At 49.8% G+C, this 14,896-nt stretch overlaps 1 protein-coding gene across 2 annotated transcripts in view; it reads left to right on the top strand.

The window, feature by feature from the left end:
* The window catches only part of SLCO2A1 (solute carrier organic anion transporter family member 2A1), an 89,786-nt gene that overhangs the window by 59,609 nt on the left and 15,281 nt on the right, over positions 1-14,896 (top strand). For both annotated transcript variants that reach the window (XM_084754553.1, XM_084754554.1), the window contains 7 exons: positions 3,549-3,776; positions 4,987-5,085; positions 5,928-6,064; positions 8,833-8,908; positions 9,413-9,577; positions 10,571-10,760; positions 12,822-12,987. In XM_084754553.1, the coding sequence (XP_084610679.1) occupies positions 3,549-3,776; positions 4,987-5,085; positions 5,928-6,064; positions 8,833-8,908; positions 9,413-9,577; positions 10,571-10,760; positions 12,822-12,987 (1,061 nt within the window). The remainder of the gene's footprint in view (positions 1-3,548; positions 3,777-4,986; positions 5,086-5,927; positions 6,065-8,832; positions 8,909-9,412; positions 9,578-10,570; positions 10,761-12,821; positions 12,988-14,896) is intronic.

Genomic DNA, 14,896 nt, shown 5'->3' with positions numbered 1-14,896 from the left:
GTTCTCATAAATGTGAGTTTAGTAGAATAATGAGGATGGACAAAATCAGGAATCGGAATAAACTTAGAATAAACTCTATTCTGGTTCTATTGTTTCCCCTGGGGACTTCCTCGAGTCATTGTCCCCCCCCCCCCCGCCCTACCCCCCTCCCCCACTTCCAGTTCCCTTCACTCTCACACTACAGTTCAACCATGTGTATGTTTTCATACTCAAACGACCATGGAGCCCCCCCTGCCCCCCCCCGCAAGCCCTGACCCTCGTATCACACAGCGGCAGCCTCACCTGTCTGAGCTCTAGACTGTTCTGGCTGAGGGACTTCCTCCCTTCCATCAGAGCTTCTGGAACTCAGGCCTTCGTTCATCCAGCAACTGTATTGCATTGCCCTGTCAGAGTCTTCACCCATCTGGGGGTGTCCTTGGGGAACAGTCCAGGCCCCTTCCCTTCCCAAGGCACTCGAGCCCACCTGAAGTAGCTACGCTGTATACACACCAGCCTCGCTAAACTTCTCGTGTGTCTGGGACCAGGTCACCCACTTCTGCGTGCTGAGCTACATCCTGGCTTCTCACTGTGCTGCCTTCTTGGTTCAGAGGCCCTTTTCTCCATGGGACTTTTTTCAAGCCCCCCCGCCCCCACCCCCAACTCCAAGTTTCATGTCTTTCCCACGTATCCTTTGCCTTCTGTCCTGGTGTGTGCTTGGCAGTGTTTTGTTTTCGTTTTTTTTTTTTCCTCCTAATTGTGAAATTCATAACATGAAGTTCACCATTCTACTGGTGTAAGATACATGTTGGTGGCACTAAGTGTAGCCATCACAGCCACCCGCCTCCAGAACATTCTTATCTTAATCCACTGTATATGGCAAAGACCATTTGACTCTCTGTCTTTATGAATTTGACCACTTTAGCTCCTTCATATCCGTGGAGTCAGGTGGGACTTGCCATTTTGTGTTTGGCTTCTTTCACTTAGCACAGTGTCCTCAAGGCTCATCTGTATTAGCATGTAGCAGAATTTGTTCCCTTTTCAGACTGAATACTATTGTATGTACCATCTTTGACTTCTTTGCTGGGTTGTTTCTACTTCTTTACTTTCACCAACGATGGTGCCATAAATATGGGAGTATAAGGATCTCTTCAGAGGTGGTGGTGGTGGCACACACATTTAATCCCAGCATTCAGGATATTAGAGGCAGTTGGATCTCTGAGTTCCAGGCTAGCCTGATCTATAGAGTGAGTTACAGAACAGCCAGGGCTGCACAGAGAGACCTTGTCTTGAAAAACAAACAAACAAACAAACAAACAAACAAACCAAAAATCTCCTCCGCCTCTGCTTCTAATTATTTTGATTATTATGGGAATTGTTGAATCGTATGGTAATGTTAATTTTGAGTTTTGAGCCTGTCTTGCAGAGTGGCTGCACCATTTTCACGTGCTTCGCCAGCGGTGCACAAGGGTCTCTCCATCTCTGTATCCTTGCTAGCACTTGCTATTTTCTAGCTTTTTGATGATAGCCATCCTGTGGGATGTTAAGTAATATCTCACTCTGGTTCTGATTTGGTAAAGTAATACTGTAGTTGCTTTTTTTTTTTTAAACAACTCTGTGACCCTGATGGGTTGAAGAATATGCAAAGGCCATGCCTGTGTCTCTCTGTCACCTGCACAGAGAGGACCCTGTCATGGTCACTAGCCAGATGACTGAGAGACTAAAGAGGAAGTGAATCTTGGTGGTTTTTTTTCTTTCTTTCTTTCTTTTTCTTTTTTCTTTTCTTTTCTTTTCTTTTTTTTTTTTTTAATTTAGGTTTTGGTTTTGGTTTTTTGAGACAAGGTTTCTCTGTGTAGCCTTGGCTATCCTAGACTCACTTTGTAGACCAGGCTGGCCTTGAACTCACAGCAATCCGCCTGCCTCTGCCTCCCGAGTGCTGGGATTAAAGATGTGTGCCGCCATGCCCAGTGGTGCAGGTGTTTTTCAAGAGGCAGACAACACCCACACTGCCATTCTAAGGATGGCCTGCCTCCCAGATTGAGGCACTGGCCTCTGGTGGTGGACCTCAGTATGGGAGACAACTCTGTCTCTTTCTTAGCACTATCCTTTGATTGCAGATGACCTTTAAACTATTCTTGAATAGATAATGGGCATAGAAGGACACTCACTAAAAGTATCCAAGGCCCCTGTGTGAGTTAAAGTCATCTCCATCCTGCACCACCCATGAGCATTGGTTAGTAGTTGGTTAGTGTTTAGGTTTGCCGAAAGGGTTACACGTTATGTGAACCAAGCTGTCCTCTAGCTAGTAATCCTTCTGCCTCAGCTCCTTGAGTGCTGAGATTACAGATGAACACTGCCATACACAACTTCATACTGTACCTGATCCCATAACACTTGGCCTTGGTCCCTTCTGGTTTTTTCTGAGTCAGATCTCTGTGACCATCGAAGGAGCCCCTTTTTGCTGGAAGTTTGCAAATGGGTCTTGTATAGACCGGGCATTGAGAACAGGCAGTAATGAGGTGAGGCCTGATGAGGCCTGTGTGGAAGGGGAAGAGGCAGCAGGGAAGGCATAACCCCTGCCCCAGTCCTACCATCTGTTCCGTGGTCCTCACTTTTCCTCTCCAGGAGACTCTGGAGCCCCCTGGCTTGGGGCCACACCTCTGGGAACATCATAAGTAGGAATTAAACTGATTCCATTAGTGTTAGTGAAAACCCCACGGAGAGAATTGGTGACATCAATAGTTTCTATTGGCCAGGATGAGGCAGGAATAGAAGGAATCTGGAAAAGATCCCTCAAACCCCTCAAGGCCTTGGAAAGCTGACAAGGCCGATTGTTTAGTGCGGGCCAAATTGAAAACAGAGGCATGGAAGCAGCTGCCAAGCTTGGCAAGGTCTACAGCCGCAGGAACCACGGCATCCAAAGGCCATAGCGGGATGGCTGGAGCCCTCCAAGAAGGGCCTCCAGGTGCAGCCTAGCTCCCCTATCTGTAATAGGAGAGGGTCTCCAAATCCCCTTGTTTTCAGAGTCTATGATTCTTCCCTTGATCCCAGCCATACAGCTAAGAAGCATCAAGAGTCTATGATTCTGGGGAGCTACCCTGGTGTGGTCAGATCTCTAAAGACCTTTGGCAGAAAGTCTGGGGGAGCAAGAGGGTCAGGTCTAAGGGAAGGCTGGAGCCAAGGCAACCAGAAACATGGTCTTCTGCCGAGGACAACTCTGGGTTTGACTGTGGATCCCCTCTTCCAGACGGGTGGCACGTCCCTCCAAGACTGCAGTACTGATCCACCATGCTCAGCCCTATGCCAGCACCAGCAGAGGAGGAGAAATGGGTGCTCCTTTCTCCTTCCTGGGCAGAGCTGGTCTTGGGTCAGGGGTCGCAGTCCATCTAGCTTTCACCCCAGTCTCTGTAGTCCTTTCCGTCACCCAAGGAGAGGAATATTCCTCAAGGACCGTGTGCTACGTTGCTATCCCCTGGCCCTCCTTCCCTTCCTCTGGGGTATGGGAGGAAGGGCAGGACAAGGGTAGGATGGGAAGCCAGGGTGGTGGTGACCAGTGGGCATGCGCATTGCAGGAAACAGTAGCCGCTTTCAGACCAACCTCTGTCAGAAGCCTCTGTCAGACCAGCAGACCAGTAAGTGCCACAGCACCGTGCCAGATACGACGAAGGAGACCAGCAGCATGTGGGGCCTCATGGTGATTGCTCAGCTGCTAGCCGGCCTTGGGACAGTGCCCATCCAGCCATTTGGCATCTCCTATGTGGATGACTTTGCAGAGCCCACCAACTCGCCTCTGTATATCTGTGAGTCTTGAGTTTCTACAGGCCTGTGAGGGGTGGGGAGTCAGAGCCTGAGGGGGCACCTACCAAAGGTCTTGGGGCTAAAATGGGATCTGGTCCTCTTGTCCCACCACATGATGGATGACAAAAACCTGTAGTAAATGTCACTTGTATGGACCTCAAGTGGCTCTGTCCCTGGAAGACAGAACTGAATCTTTGTGTGTTCCATGTGCTTTTTTTTGCTTATTTGTTTGTTTGTTTGGGGTTTTTTGTTTTTTGGCTGTTGTTGGTTTTTTTTGTTTTGTTTTGTTTTGTTTTGTTTTGTTGTTGTTTTAGAACAAGGCTTCTCTGTATTGCCCTGACTGTCCTAGACTCACTTTGTAGACCAGGCTGCCCTCAAACTCACAGCAATCCGCCTGCCTCTGCCTCCCGAGTGCTGGGATTAAAGGTGTGCGCCACTACTGCCGGGCCCAGTGCCATGTGCTTTGAGGTTATGTGAGCTGTTAGCCCTGTTTTGAGCCTTTGATGTCATGGCACAGCATTGTATTCTACCAAGTTCACACTAGAGAACCATTTGATTGTGGCTTTTTTTTTTTTAATGTAACAACAACAATCACATAATGCTTTAAGTAAGCTTAAACTTTGTATGGGCCACAGTCATAGCTATCCTGAATACCATGTGGCCTATGTAGATACTCAACAAATTACCCAGTTCTCCAGGCTCATTCTGGGTGACACACCAGTTGTCTGAGCTGCGGACAGGTTGGCACGTGTGAAGCAGGTAGCAGATGGTCACTAGTACCCAATACCTTCCCTTTTAAAAAAAAAGCCATGTTGTGCTTTCTCAGGGCCTCGAGTCACAGACCGCATCTTTGACCCCACATGCACCAGCCAGAGCTGCCAGCACTGTACACACGGGGAGCTTTGCCCATAACACACCCTGGACTGGCATTTTTTAAAGATATGATGGAGGCAGGTTCATTCCAGGCCAGAAGATCCCTCAAGGAGGTACTAGAGGAACAACAGGCTTGGATTTGCAAGCTTTGCCATCTGGCCCTTTGTTGTAGGAAATGTAACAGGCGCGGGCTTCAGAAGGTGTCACAGGCATGGGCTCCTTATTTCCAGGGGACAGTGGGTGGCACCTCAGGGATCTCCCTCAGTTTGGGAGACCCTATCGGGCTGCTGAATCTCCTCAATGCCACTTCAGCCTTTTATCCTTTGCTTCCATCTCTAGCCATCTTGTTTGCCATTGCTGTGTTTGGACCGGCTTTCGGGTACCTGCTGGGTTCAGTTATGCTGAGGATCTTCGTGGACTATGGAAGAGTGGACACTGGTGCGTATGATAGTCCGCTGATAGTCATCCTTGTCACGCTTTTTCTGCTGCTTCTGAGTTACCTCCTCCCTCTTGGCTGCCTAAAGAGACCAGCAATGGAGGTGCCAGTCCACGTGGGACAGTGCCCAGGGCTGCCTGCCACTGAGTGACTGAAGGCCATTCTGACACGTTCTTCCTCCTTCCGTCTCCATGTCTGATGTCAAGCAACATAATGGAGGCTTCTAGATGGAGTTATGGGGGCAATATTCAGGGTAGCATTTCTGTTTTGGAGGCCAGGAAACCCACCTTGTTGATAGCTATATATCACCTGGCTCCTGAGAAATAGGGGACCTCCTTTCTTAGGGACCCTCAGAAGTAGGGTGTAATAGAGTTCAACGGTTAAGAGCACAAGTTAGGGTAACAGGAAGACAGGTTTTGAAAGTGACTAATGGACAAAGGTTTCCTGATGGATTAGAGGAAGTCAGATGTATGCAACTCCTACCCCACAGACCTGCTAGGAGCCAGTAGGATAATGGAGGTAAAGTGTGTAGTGCACAAACCATGTCAGCCCTCCGGAGACCAGATCGTTTCACCAGTATTTCTGCCAAGAGGCCTGGGAATATATATATAGATATATATTAGTGCTTGTCTTTCTGTGCAGTGGCTGGAGTGCTCTGGGAAGACCAGAAAGCCCTCAGAGGAGTGTGGCACTAATCAGGGTCTTATATTACGGCATGTCTTGTCACTATTGTGGGAAGAAAGTCAGTGAAACATTCCCCCTGAACCAGATTTCCCTTTCTGGTCAGATCAGAGAGAGCATGCATTCAACCAACAGCCACTTTCATCCTTTGGCTTCTTTTCAGCGACAGTGAACTTGATCCCTGGTGACCCTCGATGGATCGGAGCCTGGTGGCTGGGCTTGCTCATTTCCTCAGGCTTCTTGATTGTCACTTCTCTGCCCTTTTTTTTCTTCCCTCGAGCAATGCCCAGAGGAGGAGAGGTAAGTTTCCCAGAGCCCACGACCCTGTGGATGTAGCCGCTTAAGCCAAGGTCGCAGGGTTGGAGAATAGCAGCCCTGTGACGCTCTGCAAACTGAGTGAAATTAAAACAAGTCCTGGGACACAAGGCTCATCGGAGACTGAGAGGAGGTCCCCGTCAGTGTTGTCTCACCATGCTGTCATCTCAAAGACCGGATGGGTCCCAGAGGACAGAGTTCGGAAACCCCTGAGTTCACCTAAGCTGAGCCAAAGAGTTATGAAACAGTTAACAGTGAACAGTGGGAGATAGGGAGATAACTCAATCTGTAAAGTGCTTGCCATGTAAACCCGAGGCGCAGAGCTTGATCCCCACAAACTCATTAAAACAAGCCAAGCATGGTGCTGTACAATTGCCATCCTGGTGCTGGGGAAACAGAGACGAGGAAGTTTTCCCTGGGACAGAATAGCCAGCCAGCCTAGGTGGGGAGCTCCAGGCCACAAAAAGACCTCTTTAAAAATCACTATGGATGGTGCCAGAAAGATGACACTCAAAGTTGTCATCTGATACACACACACACACACACACACACACACACACACACACACACACACACACAAAAGCTGAGCAGGTGATGAGACACACTTGTACTCTTTTTGTTGTTGTTGTTGTTGTTGTTGTTGTTGTTGTTGTGCTTTTGTTTTTTGTTTTTTGAGACAGGGTGTCTTTGTGTAGCCCTGGCTGCCCTGGATTTGCTTTGTAGGCTAGGCCTGCCTCGAACTCACAGAGATCTGCCTGCCTCTACCTCCCAAGTGCTGGGATTAAAAGTGTGTGCCACCACCCCCTGGTCACACTTAAACTCTTAAAGGAGCTTACAAAGGTTTGAGCCTGGGTGAGAGAGGGAGTCCACTCGAGGTGTGAGCACATGGTGTGAGCATGGGCTGAGTGGATCATGTTTCGGACACTGTTGTATTGTAACTGGATTTTTGCTACTTTGTGGGGTTTTTTTCCTACCCCTTAACCCCCCAGTGTCACCCACTATCACTAGATAAGAGACAGAGATAGAGATCCCTGAATCTAATTTATTTCTTCCTGCTTAGTCTTTGTAGCAGGTCTTTGTTACTTTGTGCGTTCTTCTTTTTCCCATCCTTTATCCCCCAGTTTCACCTCCATCACTACATAGGAGAGAAACAAGGAGAGAGGAGAGAGAGATCCTTGAATTTAATGTATTTCTTATTGTTTCTTCTTTGAGCATGAGTGCTAACAAACTGCAGCCAACTCCCCTGAATGACCAACAACCAACAACCTCACCTATCGGGGCTCTAGCATTTATATGACCTCTGTAAAATCCTCATAATTTCAAATATCACACAATTCCAGAACGTATCTACAGCTGGCAAAACAACGCCTCTGCCAGAGCATGAGTCAAGTCACAGTCAGCTGCTGTGGACAGTCCAAAGCAGCCCTGTATCCCTATACCTGGGATTAAAATGAAAACATATCCTTATAATATTTCTGTGCTTTTCTAGAAAAACCAAAATTCCAGAATTCTTGCTACATTGTATCTGATGGGGAAAAGTAGCTAGGACAATGAGAGTGGGAAGCCCCAAAGAAAGAGGAGGTTGGGTGGAGCCTTCACGTGGGGCCACAAGTCCTAACCTTATCTCCTGTGCATTCTGGGCACTGTGGTGACTGTGTGGCCACCTAGTGACAACATGACAGTTGGCTGAGATTGAGGCTCATGAACGAATGAAAGCTGGAGAGGCGAGAGGCTCATGGGGAAGACATGGCAGAGGGCCAGAGCAATGGCGGTCAGAGAGATAGGGCAAAGGCCAGTCTGGTTGTTCCTTGCGTGGCGATGCAAAGACATGGCTGTGAATTGGGTGGGAGCTCATGCTTTGTGTTTGTGATTTGTGGCAGAAGGAGGCTCCGCTGTAGGAGACGGGGGTATGGGTAGAGGGCTAGCGTTTATCCCAGGGGAGCAGCAAGAGGTTATGGCATATTTTGATAGGCTAAGAGTTGGACAGATCTGAGCTTGAAGACCCCCTCCACTCATAAACTAGCTGAGTGATGTTGGGCAAGTTACTTTGTTTCTAAGATTCCTCTCTTGCAAAGTTCTTGGGGGGTAATTAAAGAATCTGTCTGGGAAGGAAGTGGTGTGGAAGGAAGTGACTCATGGGGAATGATCCCATTGCCCAAAGCAGAACAGGTGCTCAGTTAACAGGAGCACCAAAGAATGCTAATGGCAGAGCCCAAGCCAGTGTCTATGCAGTGGCTCAGAGAGAGCTGGGGCCTCTGGCTGAGGCTGCTGGCTTCAGAGACTGGTGAGGGCACCAAGGTAATATGCCCGGAAGGCACAAGTAATGGTTAGGATAGAGCCTGGAGTAGAGCTCACCTTTGCACTGAGGAGAAGGCAAGGACACAGAAAAGGAGAGCTAAAAACAGCAGGCATTGTAGACCCCTGTGTCCTAGAAGCCAGCCAGCCCTGGAATCTGCATATAGAACACAGTATAGCATTGACATATAGATGAAGGGTAGGATGCAGGAGGATGCTTTTGGCGTTAGTCATGGGATCGTCAGATGCAGTAATATGCCCATAGGTACCGTGGGAAGCATTGGCACAGAGTCGCTCTGATGTCCAGCCAGGGCAGCAGGCTGATGGAATCACAGGTGGCAGTTGCTTCTCAAGATGCCCTCCCTTACACACGTGTGGTCCTTGAGCCACTGAGTCCAAAGAGTCCAAATGGCCCTCAAGGAATGGGCCGTTAACGTCACCGTGTTTGCTGCCTTCAGCACTCTGATATCGCAGATGAAGCAATGAAGATGGAGGAGGACAGGTCAAGAGGCTCCCTCATGGATTTCATTAAACGTAAGTGACTGCCCCAACAACCTTGGGTGGGCTGGGGCTGGGTAGCAGGAGGCCAAGTACAGGGTAAGGGACCATACAAAACAGTAAGATCTGTGACTGCCCCCCCCCCAGGTTGCACCCTTAGTTCAGAGGGCCCCTGCCAAGGAGCCTAGTGACTGGTTCTTCACACGTACCTGTAGACCCCAATTCAGGCAGAGCCAGTCACCACCCCAAGTCTCCTCTTCCACTGTCTCCCCGCCTTCCTGTAGAGGCGGCAGTTGTGGGAGGAGGACCTTTCCCAGTGTGAGCCCTGTTTTCTATTTCCCCACCAGCAGCAGCATCTTAGTCAGACCACAAGTGTGGTGAGTGGGAATCCAAGGTCTGTGTGCCCCGTGCACTGACTGCTGGAAGTCTGGGTATCTCTGATTCTGCCCTGAGGAAAAGAGGAAGCTGGCCTCCTGGCTAAGTCAGGGTGGTGGCAAGGCTCTCGCCAAGACCTGTTCCCTGACAGCCATCTGCCTGCAGGGTTCCCCCGAATTTTCCTGAGGCTACTGATGAACCCCCTCTTCATGCTGGTGGTCCTGGCCCAGTGTACCTTCTCCTCCGTCATCGCTGGCCTCTCTACGTTTCTCAACAAGTTCCTGGAGAAGCAGTATGGCACCTCGGCAGCCTATGCCAACTTTCTTATCGGTGTGTCAGGGGGGTGCTGAGTGGCCTGGGTGGTGCTACCTTGGGGAGGAACTGGGTACTGTATGGTCCATCCAAGGATAACTGAGGGTCAGACCGGACACAGACTGGAGACAGGAGGGCTTGCCCGAGAGAAGGAATTTTAAGGATGTTTTTCCTGGTTGGCAATCTAGAATGTTTTGGCAGGTTTCTGAGGCTCCTATTCTTCTATTCAGGAGTGGGTGGAGACTGGGGGCTGCCTTGCTTCCCACCAAGAGGGTGGGACTCTGATATCCTCCCAACTGACCTTATCAGGGGCAACAGAGGGGAGAGGGAACACGAAGCTTGAGACATTCATAATGCCTCTTAGGGGTTTCCTTCTCAGGAGACATTGAGTCTCAGCCCTGTGACATGTCAGGCTCCTTTACACAATGACAGGGCAGATGACACGCAGAAGAGTGAACCCAAAATCTGTGGGGGTGTTCCTACTTCTTGCAGTAGATGCTAAGACTCAGCGATGAGGGTTCCATCAAGTGCCTAAGTGAATAACTGGGCCCAACCCAACAGGTGAAATTAACCAAACACTTGACACAAGATAATCAGGGCATGAGATTTGAGGGTGACTCCCTGTACTCCCTGGACAGTCCTGTGCGCCCTTTAGATATGACATCAGTTCTCTAGCCTTCAGCTCAGATCGGGGCTTAGCACCTGCAAATAATCGACTTCCTTATTCTTGCTGTGGTGGTATTGTTTTCAAGTCTGTTTCTTTGAGACAAGCCCTAGAATAGCCCAGGATTGATAGCCTCTTTCTTCTTCAATCAGGGCAAGCCAGCCCCTCTAGTGAAGCAACCCTCTCTGGATGTACCCAGCCAGCACTCAATAGTTATCAATACACAGTATTCAGCCCCTACTGTCATAAATATACCCAGTATGCCTACAGGAAGCCATGCTCCTTCCGGGTGGTACAGTTCAAGGCTCCAAGGCTGTGCATCCCAGCTTCTTCTCCTTCTTGCCTAGGTGCTGTGAACCTTCCTGCTGCAGCCTTGGGGATGCTCTTTGGAGGGATCCTCATGAAGCGCTTTGTTTTCCCTCTGCAAACCATCCCCCGGGTGGCCGCCACCATCATGACCATCTCCATAATCCTTTGCGCCCCTCTCTTCTTTATGGGATGTTCCACCCCAGCCGTGGCTGAGGTCTACCCCCCCAGGTAAATGGAATAAAGCAGAGGCACCCTTTGTCACCGAAGCCTGAATCCAGACACCGTATGCATTTCTTCTCTGCCTTTTGACCCCCTCCGTCCCCTCTGCTCACCTTGATCTGATCTCTCCCATGGTAACATAGGAAACCGGGTCTCAACTGGTATATTCCGTTAAGAGATGAGATCGGCTGGCGGCCAGGGTTAGGATTCTGTTTTGTAAGAATCATTGGAAACGAATCACTTTGGTTTCTGAATGAGCTCAAGCCCTAGGAAGCAGGAAATAAGCAACGGTCGGTGCCAGCTCTGGGCCAGCTGGAATTGGAGTCTCACTAAGCAGTCGAAGAAAGATGAGAGGAGACTTGAAAAGATTTTGAGACGAGCAATGAAAGTGGGGACAGACTAAAACAGCGATGGCAGGAGAGGTGGAGGGCAAGTCAAAGTACCAGTCTGTTTGTAGAAAGCAACATGAAACACAAGTTTAGAGACAAGCTCTATTTTCAGAATGGGCATTACAATCCACAAACAAGGAACATGCCCATCTTTACACACACACACACACACCAGTAACCACCTTGCAACCTTTTCTTCTTCACACACGCATACACACACACACACCAGTAACCACCTTGCAACCTTTTCTTCTTCACACACGCATACACACACACACACACACACACACACACCAGTAAACACCTTGCAACCTTTTCTTCTTCACACACGCATACACACACACATACACACACACACCAGTAACCACCTTGCAACCTTTTCTTCTTCACACACGCATACACACACACACACACACACACACACACACACACACACACCAGTAACCACCTTGCAACCTTTTCTTCTTCACACACGCATACACACACACACACACACACACACACACACCAGTAACCACCTTGCAACCTTTTCTTCTTCACACACGCATACACACACACACACACACACACACACACACCAGTAACCACCTTGCAACCTTTTCTTCTTCACACACGCATACACACACACACACACACACACACACACACACACCAGTAACCACCTTGCAACCTTTTCTTCAGGACTTTGCCTAAGGAGTTTGCAAGATTTGGAGACTTGGAGCCTTTTAGCCCCAGTGTGTTCTCTTTCTCATAGAGAGCAACATCTCCAAATATAGCAACAGCATCAGACAAAAGCCAAAAGAATAGTGCGGGATGACCTCCTCTGTAATTGATTGGTGAAAGAGAGGAGGAGAACAAACGAAGGGAACGTTGCTTGGCGTGGGGGAACTCACTGCTGTTCTGCAGGCTGACTGTGCACCCAGAGAAGCCCAGACGCTTTGGGGGTCTTTGGGTGGTTTTCACTGGGAGTTTGGCCCCAGCTCAGTTTGGCCTTAGTTCTACATATGATGCTCTTTGTTGCTGTGAGGAAGTTATCCGCATGAGGAGCCTCTTCCATTGTGATGTCCCATAAACATCAACAGTCACTAGGATGGTTTCATCAATGTACCACTCAGCTGTCACAACTTCCCCCCCCAAAAAAGGTCAATAAGATCAGCCCTCCAAATCCACCTTGATAAAGTTCTGGCCACAAGAAGGAGGGAAGTGGAGAGACCCAGATCCACACTGACTGTGGAGATGGTCAGTGAGGACTTCAGATGCCTCCAAAACTCCCAGCCTCTGCCTCTAGCCAGAACCTAGCTAGAAGACGAGAGAAGGCAAACGTTACCAGTGACATTACTGTGGCATCAATCATTTCTTTCAACAGCGTCTCAGTCAGCTGGTCATTTTGAATCCCACAGCGGCACTGGGGTTTGCTGGCTAGGCCTTCCCAACTGAGTAATTGGTGGCCTTGGGGGTCCAAAAGTGTCAGGAAAAATGGAGAGGGCCATGCTTTCCAAACAGTGGCAGATTCACGACTGGCTCCCATGGGCTTGGTTCAGATCCTAGGGTGGCACTGGCCCAAGACAAACAGAGACATGCCGGCACATCAGCCAGGCCAAGGAACTCGTGCTGAGCTGGAGTGTGGTGCTGTTTCTTGGTCTTGCTTTGTTTGATTCCTCGCTTCCTGTTTCGTTGGCAGCACATCAAGTTCTATACCTCCGCAGCCTCCTGCTTGCCGCAAGGACTGCTCGTGCCCGGATTCTATCTTCCACCCAGTCTGCGGAGACAATGGAGTCGAGTACCTCTCCCCTTGCCATGCGGGCTGCAGCAGCATGAACATGAGCTCAGCAGCTTCCAAGCGACCAGTAAGGATTGGGGGCGGGGTGGGGGTAAGGGGGCAGGTCAGAGGGAGTCGCAGGGACTGACAGAGCCATGTAGAGCTTTGGGGGCTCAGTGTGCAACCTCAAAAAATTGTTCTTGGCTCTGATACTCAATATCAGCATCCGCGCCACCTTCCCTGCCCCTGGGTCATGGACCAGGTGCCTACAGCCCGAAGTCAATTAAAGATTGGACAGAGACCAACAAGTTCATTCTTGGGGACTTGGCGAAACAATGGAAACAAGTCAGAGCATTCACCCTCAGTAGAGACTTGTGACTGATACTGTTGGCTCCCCAGGGGGCAGGGGCAGGCGACTACTGGGTTTTGGGTTCAGGCCATGTTGCAGAGTCACATGGGCTGGGAGCAGAGGGCTCCTGTGACATGAGCCTGAAAGGTCAGGGCTGGGAGCTTTGCTTCAATCCCTCAGCCGCAAGGAAAGCCACAGAGCTGGCCTGAAGCCACAACACTAAGCGCAAATGTGGAATTAGATCAAGGCCATGTGTCTCCTTCTTGGACAACCACAGGGGCTTTGTTCATCAATCTGTGAGGACAGTGGCCCTAGGCCTTCTGGGATCTGCCAATAGCAAATGACTCCCCCAGTCGTTTGTTTACTAGTCAGCAAAGAGAAAACACCGGGTGCAGCCAGCATGCTGACAATGAGGTGCTGAGCCCATGGCACAAAGCCCTGGCACAAGATATATGCCAGGGTGGAAGGGGAGGCACTCAAGGGCCCAGAGAGTATCTAGGGGACTTTCTGAGGTGACTTACACCTGAGCAAACAACAGAGGAATCCCGTGGGAACCTGGAGGACCATTCATGGCAGGCAAGGGAAGAACGGGTACAAAGCCCAGGTATGAATGCCCCCACGGGAGCCGAGGAAAGGCCTGGTGAGGGCCAAGTGACAAGTGTCACAACTAGTGGGGACCAGGCAGTGCCAGGGCTGGACAGGGCCAGGCGTGATCCCCTGCCCCTCTCCTGGAGTGCAATGGGAATTCTATGCCATTATCATAGGATGCTCCAACAGGAAGAACACACCTGTGTGGAGGCCAGGCTAGCCTTCACTTACCACCTCTTCTGAAAAGATAGGAGAAAGCTGCTTCCCCCCGCCGTCTCTATGGGCAAAGGCACATGGCTCTCAGGTGGAGAAGGGCAAGGAACTGAGAGAGGACAGTCCCTGAGCTTACCTCCTGACGGCAGGAATGGTGGCTTCTGTGGTTTTCTTATCTTTATTTACTTAACTCTGATTCATCTACTTCCAGAAATAATCTTGACAAGCTTCCAATAAAAGCACACGCACATCAAGATTAAATCCGTTACCATGATATCAAGGAAAAAATAATAAATTATAAGGGGGAACAAAATCTCTATATTTAAGAAACCTAGACTGAGGGAGGTAACAGCAATATTGTGTATTACAAACTTCTGAGCTTGAGAGGCAGGTACAGCAGGGGCAAAGGTCTTGCTGCCTGACTGAGAGGAGCATCCCGGCTCATAAGCTGATGGAGCAACATGACAGCTATGACAGCCAGCAACATCGCAGGCTAGGCCGTCAGCCCCTGCAAAGGAAGAAGATAAAGAGGACCAGATGAGCAGTGGCCACCAGATGAGTTGTTCAACAGTGTTAAGCCATATAGAATTATGACCAGGCAGGGGCCTCTTCAGGGGGGTGGTCCCCTCTTAAACCAAAGGACACCCCCTCAGCAGGAGGTGCTACAGAGGGTTCAAGTGACTCCACTGTTGCTTCCTCTGCTCCCTGACCATACCTTCCCTTAGACCAACTTGCACAAGCACCACAGCTGCCTCGGACCACAGGAGAGCCCCTCCCTCCCCCCCAGGCTTCTAGCTGAGGGTGCTATGCCTGGTGGTGAAATCTCGGGCATGCAAATGAGAGGGAG

Source organism: Acomys minous (genome assembly GCF_964271855.1).
Source record: "Acomys minous genome assembly, chromosome: 13".
Taxonomy (NCBI): domain Eukaryota; kingdom Metazoa; phylum Chordata; class Mammalia; order Rodentia; family Muridae; genus Acomys; species Acomys minous.
Note: the sequence above shows the minus strand (reverse complement) of the source record. Positions and strands in the feature narration are given on the sequence as shown.